Source organism: Grammomys surdaster, unplaced genomic scaffold, assembly GCF_004785775.1.
Source record: "Grammomys surdaster isolate TR1022 unplaced genomic scaffold, NIH_TR_1.0 251, whole genome shotgun sequence".
In the NCBI taxonomy this organism is placed as follows: domain Eukaryota; kingdom Metazoa; phylum Chordata; class Mammalia; order Rodentia; family Muridae; genus Grammomys; species Grammomys surdaster.
In genome coordinates this window covers 2482484-2496855 of record NW_021604692.1, presented here as the reverse complement: position 1 = coordinate 2496855, position 14372 = coordinate 2482484, and the positions used below count along the sequence as shown (strand labels likewise).

General features: G+C 46.6%; 1 protein-coding gene and 1 pseudogene across 3 annotated transcripts in view; one reads left to right on the top strand and one right to left on the bottom strand.

Moving 5' to 3' along the window:
• Tm9sf4 (transmembrane 9 superfamily member 4) overlaps nt 1–14372 on the bottom strand; it is a 48346-nt gene that overhangs the window by 6966 nt on the left and 27008 nt on the right. For all 3 annotated transcript variants that reach the window (XM_028774906.1, XM_028774905.1, XM_028774907.1), the window contains exons 6-15: nt 14137–14260; nt 12410–12528; nt 12197–12308; nt 11290–11360; nt 8699–8831; nt 7725–7806; nt 7552–7627; nt 4523–4606; nt 2152–2327; nt 1149–1212 (exon numbers count right to left, since the gene is read on the bottom strand). In XM_028774906.1, coding sequence (XP_028630739.1) covers nt 1149–1212; nt 2152–2327; nt 4523–4606; nt 7552–7627; nt 7725–7806; nt 8699–8831; nt 11290–11360; nt 12197–12308; nt 12410–12528; nt 14137–14260 — 1041 coding nt within the window. The remainder of the gene's footprint in view (nt 1–1148; nt 1213–2151; nt 2328–4522; nt 4607–7551; nt 7628–7724; nt 7807–8698; nt 8832–11289; nt 11361–12196; nt 12309–12409; nt 12529–14136; nt 14261–14372) is intronic.
• Nucleotides 5806–6277, top strand: LOC114627216 (annotated as a pseudogene).

Genomic DNA, 14372 nt, shown 5'->3' with positions numbered 1-14372 from the left:
ATATATATGGGTGTTTTGCCTAAATGTACACTTGCACACCAGAAGAAGGTACTGGATCCCATGTGACTAGTTACAGACAGCAGTGACCTGCCACACGGATGCTGGGAATTGAACTCAGGTTCTCTAGAAGAACAGCCAGTGAGTGCTCTTAACCACCAAACCATCTCTCCAGCCCCTCTTGACCTTTTCTGAAAAAAGCTTTTATTGAAAAATTTTTTCATATAAGGTATTTTGATGTTTTCCCCTTCCCATTCTGCCCACCCATCTACCTACCCACTTAGTTTTATGTTCTGTCTTTTTTAAGAAAAACAAATAACCAAAAAGAAAGAAAGAAAGAAAGAAAGAGAGAGAGAGAGAGAGAGAGAGAGAGAGAGAGAGAGAAAGAAAGAAAGAAAGAAAGAAAGAAAGAACACCCAAGAACCTCACAAACACCACAAAGAAAAACAAAGAAACCACTTAAGAATAAAGAAATAAAGAAGCCCAAACAGAGCAAACGGAGACAGAGTCCACAGAAATATGAGTGAGTTTGTTCTGTGTTGGCCAACTACCTTGACGTTTTTCTTTTCAAGACAGGGTTTCTCTGACTCTGGCTGTTTGGAACTTTGTCATCAGACCGACCTTAAAGCCCTGCCTGCCTCTCTCTGCTCCCCAGATCCGCGGCTGGGAGTGAAGGCCTCACCACACCTGCTCTTTGCCTTGCCTTTTTTTTTTTTTTTAAGATTTATTTATTTATTCTATGTATATGAGTACACTACACTGCAGCTGTCTTCAGACACACCAGAAGAAAGCATCAGATCCTATTACAGATGGTTTTGAGCCACTATGTGGTAGCTGGGAATTGAACTCAGGACCTTTGGAAGAGCAATCAGTGCTCTTAACCATTGAGCCATCTCTCCAGCCCCTTTGCCTTTCTTTAAAAAAAAAAAAAAGTTTAAAAATTATTTTGTATGTATGAATGTTTTGCCTGTATGTATGTTTACACAACATGGATGCCTGGTGCTCGAGGCCAGAGAGAGCTTCTGTGTGCTGAGCCCTTCCCATGCGCCAGCCCCGCGTGCACGGCAGGGCTTGATGATCTCTTATGACTGTCCCGACAGGCTCGCGTGGCAAGGCTGTGTGTAGAAAGGAGAGGAGTCAGCAGTACTCACACTGAAGATGAAGAAGAGCTCAATGAACATGGCACCAAAGGGCAGGATCCCAGCCATGAGGATGCTGCAGCAGAGAAGGAGCGTTAATGTTGTGGAGACCCTGGCCATCGAGAAGCCCATGCTCGCTTGTAAGCATCAGGACAGAGAAGGCTACATGGTGGTAGGTCTAAGGTTTGCCATTTGGGATCCATTATATCTTCTTGGGAAAAGAGCAGGGTGGCCAAAGCTCTCTTCAGTCCATAGATGGGACCTCTGGTAGAATAGGGACTGACCTGCCCAGGGGTCATCTTTTTTTTGTTGTTGTTCTTTTGTTTTTTTGAGAAAGGTTTCTCTGTGTAGTTCTAGAACTTGCTCTGTAGACTGGCTGGCTTCAAACTCATCTCTGTCCCCTGAATACTGGGATTAAAGGTGTGTACTGCCACTGTCCAGCTCCTTTTTTTTTTCTCAAGGATTTGTTTATGTATATGAGTACATGGTAGCTGTGTTCAGACACACCAGAAGAGGGTATCAGATCCCATTACAGATGGTTGTGAGCACCATGTGGTTGCTGGGAATTGAACTTAGGACCTCTGGAAGGGCAGTCAGTCAGTCCTCTTAACTGCTGAGCCATCTCTCCAGCCTCTCCTTTTTTCCCTTAATACAATGATTCCATGTGGCTTTTGGTTGGAGACTGAACCTAGAGTAGTGTGCATCTTAGGTAAGTAAGTGTTCTACACTGAGCTATATCCCCAGCTTAAGCAAAGGTCTTAACCTCGGCCAGCTTCCACCTCCCTGCTTCCCTGACCTAGTTTCTAAGCAGACATCAAGTCTGCAGCATCTTGTCTTCATCGTGACATGAAGCTGAGCTTGCGGGCCATCTAGTTGTATACTTGCTGCAGCTGCAGACTGATCCCAGCATCGCTCTGCGAAGGTAGCCTCTTCATGTTCTGCTAAGGAGATGGCTTAAGGGAGTACTGTTGTTGCCCACCCTGGAAGCCCCCTGTTTACCTCTGTCAAGACTCACCCCACAAATCGGTTCATGTACCACCGTTGTTCAGGGATCTGCCGGGGAATCTGGTTTGTGCGCACAGGGTTGTCATATGGCTGCTTGCGGAAGCCGAAATAGTAGCCCAAGTAGACAAGGGGCAGGGAGATCCCGAACCACATACACAACAACGCCACCATGGTGGGAAACGGTACCTGTGGACACAATGTTGTGAGGCTCCTGTAGGCCTTGATACCTAGAACAGAAGCCATGCAAGGGGTAGTAGTGGGGATGGTAGCTCTGGGCTCCCCAGAAGGAGAAGCCACATGTGCAGCGGGGCCATTGTGGTAGGGAAGGTCCTACAGACTTTTCTGCTGCAGGGATCTTGGCCTGAATCTCTTGAGGCCAAGAATTTCCCGTGGGGAGAGCAGAGTGCAGATGGGGGCCATGTAAGCTTCCAGTGATGATGAACCCTCAGCATCCCAGGAGCCCATCCTCCAGTGAGGAAGTGGGGAATCCCAAGGAGCCATGAGGGTGCCATAGGAAAGGACACTACATGAAGCCTGCTGAGTAAAGAGAACAAGGGAGAAGGCAAAACTGCTAGAGTTTGGTTAAAATGAAACATCACAACATTCTTAAGCAGGGCATGGGTCTGGAATTATAAAAGAATTCCATTTTAACAAAATTCATTTTTTAGACAGGGCCTCATGTATCCTAGGTGGTTGGCCTTGAACTCCTGATCCTCTTGCCTCCACCTCCTGGGATCAGAAGACATGTCCTACCACAGTGATTTCAGAAGTGCTACAGCTGAAACTCAAGTTTCCAGCATGCTAGGCAAGCACTGTGCTAACTGAGCCACACCCCAGGCTCCCAAATTCAGTGTTTGGATGTGTGCGTGTCTGGAAAGGTAACAGTACTTCCTTAGATAGGGAATGGGGGTTAGAACTGATATTTTTCATTTTCTTCATCATCTTCTGTAAGTCATTTTCTATAAGGCTTGTGCAAAAATCAGTATGTTAACAACATATTAATGTGGTAGGGTAAATCTGTGCAGTCACTATAGAAACCAGTATAAAGTTAAAACAGAAGTACCACATGGCCCAGCTATATTACTTGGGTATATATGCAAAGACCTTTAAGTCAGCACACTACAAAGATACTTGCACATCCATCTTTATTGCTGTACTGGTCACAAAAGCCAGAGAATGGACTGTACAGAAGATAAAGAAAATGAAATACCAACACTCTGCAGGAAATGGATGGAACTAGAAACTATTATGGTGAAATAAGCCAGACTCTGAAAGACAAATACTGCATGTTTTCTCTTATCCGTAGAACCCACATTAAACATTTTTGTGTGTATCTATATTTATATATGTGTACATGTAACTGATGAAACTGAAAAGGGGATCATTAGAAGGAAGGAAGAGATCTTCAAGCAGGGGAGAAAGGGTAATGAAATACATGTGATAAGAAAGCAGAAGTTGGGAGTTAAGCTGGGGAAAGAAGGGAAGCAGCTAGAGGGGGGAGGGGACAGGGAAGAGGACAGTGGGAAGGGGACCGAGTGAGAACAAAGTACAGTGATGCAGTGTAAAATGCCGTAATGCAATGTATGCCAGCCTAAAAACGGTTAAGACAGAGAGGACGTTAAACGTTTAGGACAGCATTACAATAAACATAATCTAATGTAAATTTTAAATCATATACTCTCATTTTAACACTTCTGTTGAAGGAGAAAGACTGAAAGAGTACACATTAGAAACCTCCATGTATTTGCCCTGGATGGCTCCACTGTTTCATTTCTCTGTGCTTTTTAGAAAGCACATCTTGGATACCGGGGTGGGCTGGGGTGGTGGAGTCTTCCCACACTGCTGGGAAGACCATATCCAGAGTCCTTCACAGACACCTAACAAGCCTGCCCCACTTCTGCAGTCCTGAGAGCTGACCCAAGGGCCCATAGTCCCACACTCCCTTGCTCACAGAGTCCTGAGGAGCTGCTGGCAATCTCAAGGCGTGGGGCTAATGGGAGCTCCACTCTGGGCTGGTGCTGACAGGATGCTGAGGTGAGCCCTCTGACCTTATCCACGGATACCAGGCAGCTCTCACTTGGTTGAAACATGGGGAATTCCCCAACTGGCCCCTGGAGTGTGGAAACCTCCCTTTAGAGAAGTGATCTGTGGCCAGCTGTTTCCAAGTCTGCAGAAGGGCCAAGGCCAGGGCACAGGCAGATGATAGATAGGCAATGCTGGGGAAACCCCAGCCAACCTTCAACCCCTATAGCTGGGAACAGAACTTTGGGGACTCAGAAAAGGGAAGGGAACAATAACAGGAAGTGTCCTTAGGGAATAGGACTGACCATCACCAGCTCTCCTTGCTGGAGAGGGGCTAGACAGTGGGGGAAGGCACTTACCGCTCCTGATGAGTGCTTTCCCCAGATGAAGCAATTCAATACAAAGCAGATGCCGAAAACCACGCCAGGATACAGTGTCGCTGTCTGGGAGCAAGAGGACCAGGTTGGGGAGCTGCATCTAGGGTCCTACATGGTCCTTGGGGAGTTCACGGACAAAAGGCTTCCTTTGGGCTTCAGCTTCAGCACAGTTTCTCTTCTGACCCCACATTAGACAGGCCTCCTGTTCTGAGACTGTAGAGCCCTGAAACTGCTTTCCCTTGCCTTCATTCCATTTCCTGATTACAGATGGTGCTCAGCTTAGAAAGGATCTACTTAGAATCTTTTGAACTGGCAATGTACTGACAGTTAGAGGCATTCTTAGCAACCATACTAAATTTGGTATGTTGATGCACATTCATCTCAGACCCTATCAACAGATGTAATCTCACTGAGACAACAAGCACCAGCATACAGCTTTGCTGCCTGATCAATGTCTGTCTCCCCAGTACACTCTAAATCCTGTACTCTGTTGTATTCTCATCACGAAACACAGTAGCTACTAAGTATTTGCTTCATAAATAAATAAAACTATTAGAAATAATGTATATCTAGGCTCCAACTCCAAACTGCTTAAAACAATGGTTCAGTTTTAGTAGCATCTTAAGGATGCCAACTGTGGGCTCTACCTGTATCATCTCACCTCACCCTCACGACATAGGTTTAGAAGAGACCCTACTAAAAGATGAGGGCATCTCTCCACTCTAGAGTTTAATCAAGGGTAGAGCAGAGTTTAGAATCTAGACAGACTGCTTCCAAAGCCCACTCTTGATCTCATGCAATGTAATCTAGTCAGTCTCCTGGGTTAGAGGCCAGGCACAGAAAACCAAGGCCCCAGGCTTACACTTGAGTCTCATTCTTCCATACTGGGGATCTAGGCATCCAGGTAGGTCACTAAGCACAAAGGCCAAGGTCCAACCTAACCCTTGAACTCTGTATTCATTTCTTCTTTGGTTCACTGTTGCTCCCATCCAATAGCTAGTCAGTCAGTGCTCCTACACATTCCTGTCCATGGGCCTTCATGTGGGTCACCCACATCTTGTGGTATGAGTGTCCCAGAGTCTATATGCTGCAAAGTAGATTCCCCTATCCCCACTGGAGAGATGGAAACCAGAAGTTCAGAGGGCTGTTTATGATTATCCATCAAGAAAAGCCAAGTGAGGACTAGGATCTAGTCCTTCCAGCTGCAGGGACATTCCAAGTGGACACAGCGGTCACTGCCTCTAAAGAGAAGAATTACCACATATATGGCTGAGGTTCTATGCTCAGTATTTCAGAGGCTTCCAGGCAGACTACAGACTGGGAAGAAAGGCACAGAATCTCTCACTGGTACAGAATGGATTTGTCACAAATTTACCAGATAAGAATTCCAGATAAGTGTTTCAGCCTAGACCTGAAGATCATGAAAAATACAGTGGGGAGCCCCAGAACCTTCATAAGCTACACATTGTTACAGGAATAAGTACAAAGAGGCATCCATACTACGAAAAAGATACAATGAAGATGCTTGGACTACAGAAGGCACACAGCACTCAAATTCACAAGAACATCCCTTGAATGCAAAGCTGAAAGTGTTTAAACACTTGATACGCATCCAGCCCCTACAGCTGCCCCAGGGACTTCCCACAAAAGAGACCATTTCCAGCACATGCCTCAAGCACTGGAGAGGTGGTCTTGCAGTGGCATCTAAAGCCTGTGGAGCAGGAAGCAAAGTCCTGATGTCACACAGCTTCAGCTTACAGCTGTACTCACTGAGGAGACCGTTCTCATTAAAGTGAATGTTAATCCCCTCCCCCCCACAAAAAGAAGACTAGGATCTAGCCAGGCATGGTGGTGCACACCTCCCAGCACTCAAGAGGCAGAGGCAGGCAAATCAATGTGAGTTCCAGGCCAGATTGGTCTACAAAGTGAGTTCCAGGACAGCCATGGCTCTGTTATACAGAGAAACCCTGTCTCAAAAAAATGACATAAACACTTAATTAAAATAAAATAAAATAAAATAAAATAAAATAAAATAAAATAAAATAAAATAAATACTAGGGTCCCAGCTGGGTGTGGTGTCACACGATTTTAGTCCCAGCACTCAGGAGGCAGAGGCAAGGGGACATCTGAGTTCAAGACAGCTTGGTCTACAGAGTGAGTTCCAGAACAGCCAGGGCTATACAGAGAAACCCTGTCTCAAAAACCAAACCAAGGGCTGGAGAGATGGCTCAGCGGTTAAGAGCACTGATTGCTCTTTCAGAGGTCCTAAGTTCAATTCCCAGCAACCACATGGTGGCTCACAACCATTTGTAATGGGATCTAGTGCCCTCTTCTGGTGTGTCTGAAGACAGCAACAGTGTACTCATACATAAAATAAATAAATCTTAAAAAAGTAAAACACACACACACACACACACACCCAAATCAAACAACCAAACAACCCCAAAACCTAGGATCTCAGTCTGGGCACCACATCTAATACTGGGAACAGAAAGAAGAAAAAAGTTCCTGGGAGAACCCCAGCCCTGCACTGCCCCATTACTATGGCCTTTTCCACCTCGAAAATGTGTTTTCACTCTGGTGACCGGCATGTCAGCTAGCTGTTACACAAGCCTGGCCTCCATCCCTGGCAGGCCGTTCTCTCTAGTCTGTGGGTATGGTGTTCTCCTGTGACTCTGCTCTTCACTCTGAATCCACTGTCCTCTTGCTTTAGTCACTAGACAATGCAAGCTCAAGTCCAACCTCCGTATCACTCTGTGGATGGGGCGTCTTCAGTGCTGAGATCCTTTTGGATCTTAAGAGAGCCTAGAACTGTAGACTGTGGGCCTAGCCCCCGCTGCTCCATCATCACGCTGTTTACTACTAGCTTAAATCCACATTGGGGTCTGTCTATGCTCCTGAGTGGTGCAGGAAGGGTGTCTCAGGCCCCAACAAATGCTAGGAGGAGGAGGAGGGGGGGGAGGAGGAGAAGGGGGGAGGAGGAGGAGGAGGAAGAGAAGAAGGAGACTTACACAGAAGGCTCCTTTCTTCCACCGATGGCCTTTTAGAGTTCGGTAGAGACGGCCAGCAGAAAATCCACCAAATACCCTGTTGTAGGAAAAAGCAGAATCCACAAGAAGGAGTCCTATAAGTGGTGTGAAGCAGGCTTGTGCCATCCCCTGGGAACATTCTCACATAAACCTACCCCATGAACATGAAGAGGAAGCAGGCAGTGGTCATGAGAGCTCCCCGGCTGGAGGGCGACAGCATCCCAAGCATGGCCACAACTACAGAGGGGACAGAGGGCAGGGTCAGGAGCAGGGTGTTAGTCAGGCCTGAAGCTACTGAAGGGAAGACATACAGGCTGCTAGACAAATGGGGCTAGAAGAGATTCCCTTCTTTTTTGGCCTTTGTAACAGCACAGCTCTCTCCAAGAAAAGACTGGGTTGTAGCTGGGGTCCAGGGGTTGGAGCAGCTGCTGGGTCTTGGCAGTGTGAACCTTCACTGTACTTTCTTGTCCCCAGAGCCCTTGGAATGAATCACACAATAGGCTGAGAGCATTCTGAACACCTGCAAGCTGAATCTAACTTGACCCTGTAAGATGGAAGTTAGCCTCTCCATTTCTTAGACAAGGAAACTGAACCCAACAAAGCTAGGTGGCTATCCAGTCACAAAGCTCAAAGGTAGAGGGTGAGAGATAAATTTAGGGAGACTGACTCCAGACCTGTCTGTACTTACTATATACCAGTGAGCTTTTGTCCCTAGAGTAATGAAAAAAGTCCTGCTGTATGCGGTGGCACAGGCAGACAAAGTGATTGTTCATCTTAGCCTGGGCTACATATAAGACCCAACCTTGAAGGCGAAGAGTTCTGTGCCAGCCCTGATGCTGGCAGTGATTCTGGACTAGCTGCTTACTCTGAGGGCAGAAAGGAGTTAGCCTCATAGTGCTGATGTGTGCTTCCCTGACCAAGTACGTACTCATGACAGTTCTTATGTGAACAGAGCTGAAGAATAGCCGAGGGAATCACTACTGCCGGGGCTTGGAGCAGCTGCCCAGAATGCTTGGCCTGCTCCTGGGAGATACGCCTACCCTTTTGCTTAAGTCACAGAGAGGTGGATATGCCTTGGGATCAGGCCATGTTCCTTTGACCACCATACCCAGCCCATACGCCTACTCACAGATGACAATCAGGATCATGCAGAAGAGTTGAATGCCTGAGCCCAGCAGAGAGCTGAGGATCATGGGATACTGGGGCGGCCTAAAGACATCACCATGCACAAGCTTCCACCCAGACTCCTCCATAGTGTCTTCCTGTAGGAAGAGACAGAGAGAGAGGGAGGTTTGTGAGGATAGAGAGGCACCTGCAGCAAATAGCCCTGTAGACCCAGGCTACCCCATCAAACCAGCACCACCTGCCATAAGCTTCTCAGAGGGATGCTACCTGGAGAAGGGAGGTCAAGCACAGCATGCTTGTAGCTGCAGGAAAAATAATCTCCCTAATTTCACAAAACTAGAGAATGGGAAACAATGTAAACACTAGCACACTAAAGGTTAACTTACTAGTCCTTGGGTCACCATCCAAACATTGCTTCTGAAGCAATTTATTTTTTCCTGATTATAACTATGCATTTACTTGTATTAAAAAAAGGTATGTTATACAATTCAAAAGAATTTAAAGAAACAGAAAACGTTTAGTATATAAAAAAAAATTTAAGAGCAGAGAAAAGGCCACGTGTGGTGGTATATCCCTTCAGTCTAACACTCAAGAGGGTAAGGCAGAAGAACCGAGGGCTCAAGGTAGCCTGGGCACCATGAAAAGAGACTTTTCTTTATGACAGAAAATTCTAAAAAACAAAATGACCTGTAAACTTAAAATTTTCAACATTGAAATAAAAAGATACCACTGTTTTCTTTAGTCTTTTACCTATATTTATTCATGTATACACATGAATAATGTTTTAAAAAATACTGAGTGTTATACTGAGTAACTTGTTATTTTCAAGTGATGTACGATTTTTGAACATTTCCCCATGTTAATCTTTTTTCTTTTTGCTTTTTTGAAACAGGGCCTTACTTTATATAAAACTCACTATGGAGATCAGGCTGGCCTGGAACTCATAGAGATTTGTCAGCCTCTGCCTGTGCCTCCCGAGTGCCACCATGACAGGCCCTCATATTAATTCTGCTAACACTCAGTACTGTATGCTTCTATGTATGTGTATGTGAAGGTCAGAGGTCAACACTGGGTGTCTTCCTCAATTACTTTACACCTTATCTTTTTGACACAAGGCCCCTCTCTGAACCCCAGAGTCTCCTTCACACCTGCTCCTTCAGCACTGGGGTAAAAGATGCTTGCAGCCACCACTAGCTTTACATGGGCACAAGGGATCCACACTCAGGGCCTCATGTTTGTGTGGCAAGGCAAGTACTTTACCAACTAAGCCATCTCCTCAGACAACAATTAGTAAAAAAAAAAAAAAAAAAAAAAGGTACGAAGGAAAGAAGTGGTGTGTGGCCTGTGGTCTAGCATTCAGAGGCTGAGGCAGAAGGATCTCCAGTTTCAAAGGGCCCAGGCAACATAGTGAGACCCAGTCTCAAAAAAGAAAAAAAAAAAAATCTCTACTACTTACCTGTCCCAACATCACTTTCTTATGACAGTTTGAATCTGAATTTGGGCAGGGGGCAGGGGTGTTTCCTGAGGTTAGTTTCTTGTTCGTAAATATATAAGAAATGTTCAATACATAAGAAATTAGGGCCAGGCGGTGGTGGCACACGCCTTTAATCCCAGCACTTGGGAGGCAGAGGCAGGTGGATTTCTGAGTTCGAGGCCAGCCTGGTCTACAAAGTAAGTTCCAGGACAGCCAGGGCTACACAGAGAAACCCTGTCTTGTAAAACAAAAAAAGAAATTAGGATTTTTTTTTTTTAAAGTTCTTTTTTGGTTTTGGTGGTGGTTGTGATGGTAATTTTTGTTTTCTGGATCCTGGTAGGCCTACAGTTCACTATGTATATCAAGCTGACTTTGAACTCATACAGCTCTCCCTGGCTCTGTCTCCCAGGAAATAATAGGGACAAATAACCATGCTGGGCCTTGCTGGTTTTGATACAGGGTTTTGCTATGGAGGCAAGTTATCACAAACCTCTCCTGCCTCACCCTACTGAGCGCGAAGATCACAGGTGTATAATATTATGCCTAGCTCTAGTTTTAAATTAATTTTTTTTTTTTTTTTTTTTTTCAGAGCTGAGGACCGAACCCAGGGCCTTGCGCTTGCTAGGCAAGCGCTCTACCACTGAGCTAAATCCCCAACCCCTTAAATTAATTTTTTAAAGATTACATTTATTTAGTTATTTACTTAAGTCTGTGTGTGTGGGTGTGCATACACAACAATATATACATGGAGGTCAGAGGACAATCTGTGGGAGTCACCTCTCTACTCGCACCATGTGGCTCTCAGGGATCAAATGCAGGTTGTAACGCTTGGTGGCTAGCACCCTTACCCTGATGCACTATTTCAAAAAGTCTACTTTAAAAATTTTAAGTGATAAATTAACCAACTTTTTTTTTTCTCTTTTTTTCTGTGACTTCTCTCAAACACCCACCACTTTGAGGAATAAAAAGTCTTTTTCTTTTCAATGCCTTTGAGATTTACTGTGACCTCTCTCATACACACGCACATGTGCATGCATGCACACAGGCCTGGCAAGGGCAGAGCCCCACTGTTAGCTCGTCTTCCCTCTTCTAGTCTGTCCACCCCAGCCAAGACCTCGTACAATGTCATCCTCCTTGTTGTAGTTGGCGATGTCCTTCCTCAGGGTCCGGATGATAATCATGCTGAGGATGCCTGCGAGGGACAGGGCGGGGTAAGCAGTGCTAACAGTGGTCCAGCTCCACGCCCTTTTCAACAGGGCCTGGGCATGAGGCCACCCAAACCCCTCCCACATAAGCAGAGCTCTACTCCAGCTGAGCAGGGGTTGTGCAGAGAAGGAAACTGCTGGGATGGGAGCGATAGCCACAGCCTGTTGCTTTTTGTGTCTGGGAGGAGAGTTCCATGACATTCCTGTTACTGGCAATGCCTGAATAACTGCCTTCCACCCATGCATCAAGACTCATAGGGGACACCTTCACCTCTCACTGTCCCTCAGCAGTTCAGGAACATCACCGTCACTCTGCCTCACTTGTCCTGTCTCCCTCTCTAGGTAGCAGCATAGTGCTCAGAAAACGGGCCCATGACCGTGAGAGCTCAGTCTGGACTTTTAGACTGACTTCCTGAGCTAAGGACTGGCCTTAGTGAAGTCTGGGTGGCGGCCAGCCTCTTCACAGCAGTGACTAAGCAGGGCTACTGGTCTCTCTGCCTCTCACACCATGGAAGCAATCGCCCTCATTCTACTTGTCTAGAGTCTCTAGCCAGCTTCCTGCTGCGCTTGTCTCACAGCAGGACCATGCTTCTGGAGGCTGTTGAATGAATCAGTGACTGTACACAGACAAACCTCTCTGTTCTTTAGAAAACTCACTAGAGTAGAGACCAATTCTTGTTCATTTCTGTACACAGGGGGACTGGCGCAGGACCATGGGGACCGCTTCTGACCACACACAGCCCTGACAACACCCTAGAAATATCCCATAAGTAAGGTGATGCCTCAGGTTCCCAACTCCACCTTCAATTCTCAGAGGTCTTACCTGACAGGAAGAAGACCACCACGACAGAGTTAATGATGGAAAACCAGTGGATCTGCACATCACTCATGGTTAGGTAAGTGTCCCATCGAGAGGCCCATTTGATGTCACTTTCCTGGCAGGTATGAGGAAGCAGAGTCAGGTCTCCTGTTGGACAGAGGATCCCAGCCCAGAGCAAGCCCTCCTCCCCTGGCCAGAGCAGGCATTCTGTCTCACCTCCCAGTGCACAGAGTAGGTGAAGTACAGCTGATTCTCCTTAGTGGGATCAATTTCTTGGGGTAAGGAGTTGGCACCCTCAGGTAGGGTACATGAACTCTTCTCGTCTGTTTTGAGGTCTGTGAGAGACAGAGACCCAGTCTGCTCTCACAGTGACCAGTGCGACTCCCCCAGGCAGGGCTACTCTGCAAGGTCTCAAGGCCACCAGACCTGCCACCAGGGTTGAGTGGAAGCTGGGAGCACAGAAGGTGACTGTGGCTTTTATAGCTATATCAAGATTCATCCGGGACCCTGGCTTTCCCAAGGGCCTTCAGGAATAAAAAGTTATGTACATGGGGGAGGGAGAGAGAGAAGGATCTGAATCTAACTCCCTCCATCCAAAAAGCAGCTGGCTCCCTACATTCAACCCACACAGGCATGGACTCCTCTCCAGTCAGTCAGGCAGCATGCTCCACAGCGGCTCCTCCCACCTGCTCATCAGTCAGGCATCTATTACTTCAGTAACCCAAGCATTCGATGCCTTCCTCGTCAGTCACTCATCACTTCATCTACCATATGATAAACATGTGCTAGAGAAACCAGCACACAGTGTGGGCCAGGCACCACACTGGCAAGAGAAGAACAGAGTGTAATCTTGAAGAGCCACAGCAAGTGCAAGAACCTCTAAAAATCATCTGTAAATGCTGAGCTGTTGTGACATACACTGGAGAGGCAGGATGGTGCCTACACTCAGTTTTTATGCTTTAGGACTGCTGCATGTGCAAAGTCATGGGCCACACTTTCTTCAATAATCCAAAAAAATCACCAGTGTGGACAAAAGAGTGGTGATTCATATCTGTGATCCTACAGGCCGGCTGGAGATGGAGCCCAGTGTAGAGCACTTGCCTAGTGTTGTCGGGCTGAGAATTAACTCCTAGCTTAGGAAAAGGCAGTTTGGGCCACATGCTGAGACCCTGTCTTAAGAAGAAAACAAAGACAGGGTGTGGTTGAGCATGCCTTTAACCCCAGAACTCTAGAGGTACAGGGAGACAGACCTTTTTGAGTTCAAGGCTGGCTTGATCTACATAGTGAGTTCCAGGACATCCAAGCCTATTTACAGAGCCGATGTCTCAAAAACAAACAGAAAGGAAGGAAAAGAAAAGAGAAAGGAGGAGAAGGAAGAGGAAGAGGAGGAGGAAGAAGAAGAAGAGGAGAAAGAGGAAGAGAAAATAAAGTTTCACCAAGTCCTATGTGGCCCACCTATCAAGACTGGGCTGGGTCCTTATATTCCTGACCTATTGTTGACTCCAGGCAATTATAGTCTGGCCAATCATCCACACAGAGGGAGACACAGTAACTCATAATCTGCTTCTCAATGGCTTTGCCTGTATTTTCATCCCTTGTTCTTTACCAGACTGGCTGGCTCTTGGGAAGAGGCTCAACAAAGCCTCAACTTACTATTTGGTCTTAGCCAAGTCACTAGCCTCTTGAGCCTGACTTCTCATCTGTATCACCTCTAATTTCCTAAAGATGCTGGGAGGTGGTGGGTTCACACGGAACCCAGTCCACAAGACAGAAGGCGCAACTCTCCCTCATTCCCTACTTGCTCTGCTAGGGTACAGGGGCCTTCTTGGGATGAAACTACTTGGGCCTGTCGGCTAGTAAAGAGGTAAGAATGTGAGAAGATCCTGTGTGTGGAAGCCCAGGCCCATCCAGCCCTGACCCTCTGCTGATACCGCCCCACTCACCCTCCAGCCTGATGCTCTGGGGAATCACCTCGAAGCGGACGACACGGTATGTGTGCTCCTGATCCTCTTCCATGTCCTCCCGGTGGTAATAAAGGATGAATGAGAGGTGATTGTGCAGGTAGATCTAAAACAGAGCAACTGAGAGTCAGAAATAGATAGCAGCCTCAAACCAGAGAGCTGGGAGCCCACTCCAAGCACTAGATCCTTTCTCTGTCCAGTATTGCCTGGCTCTATCA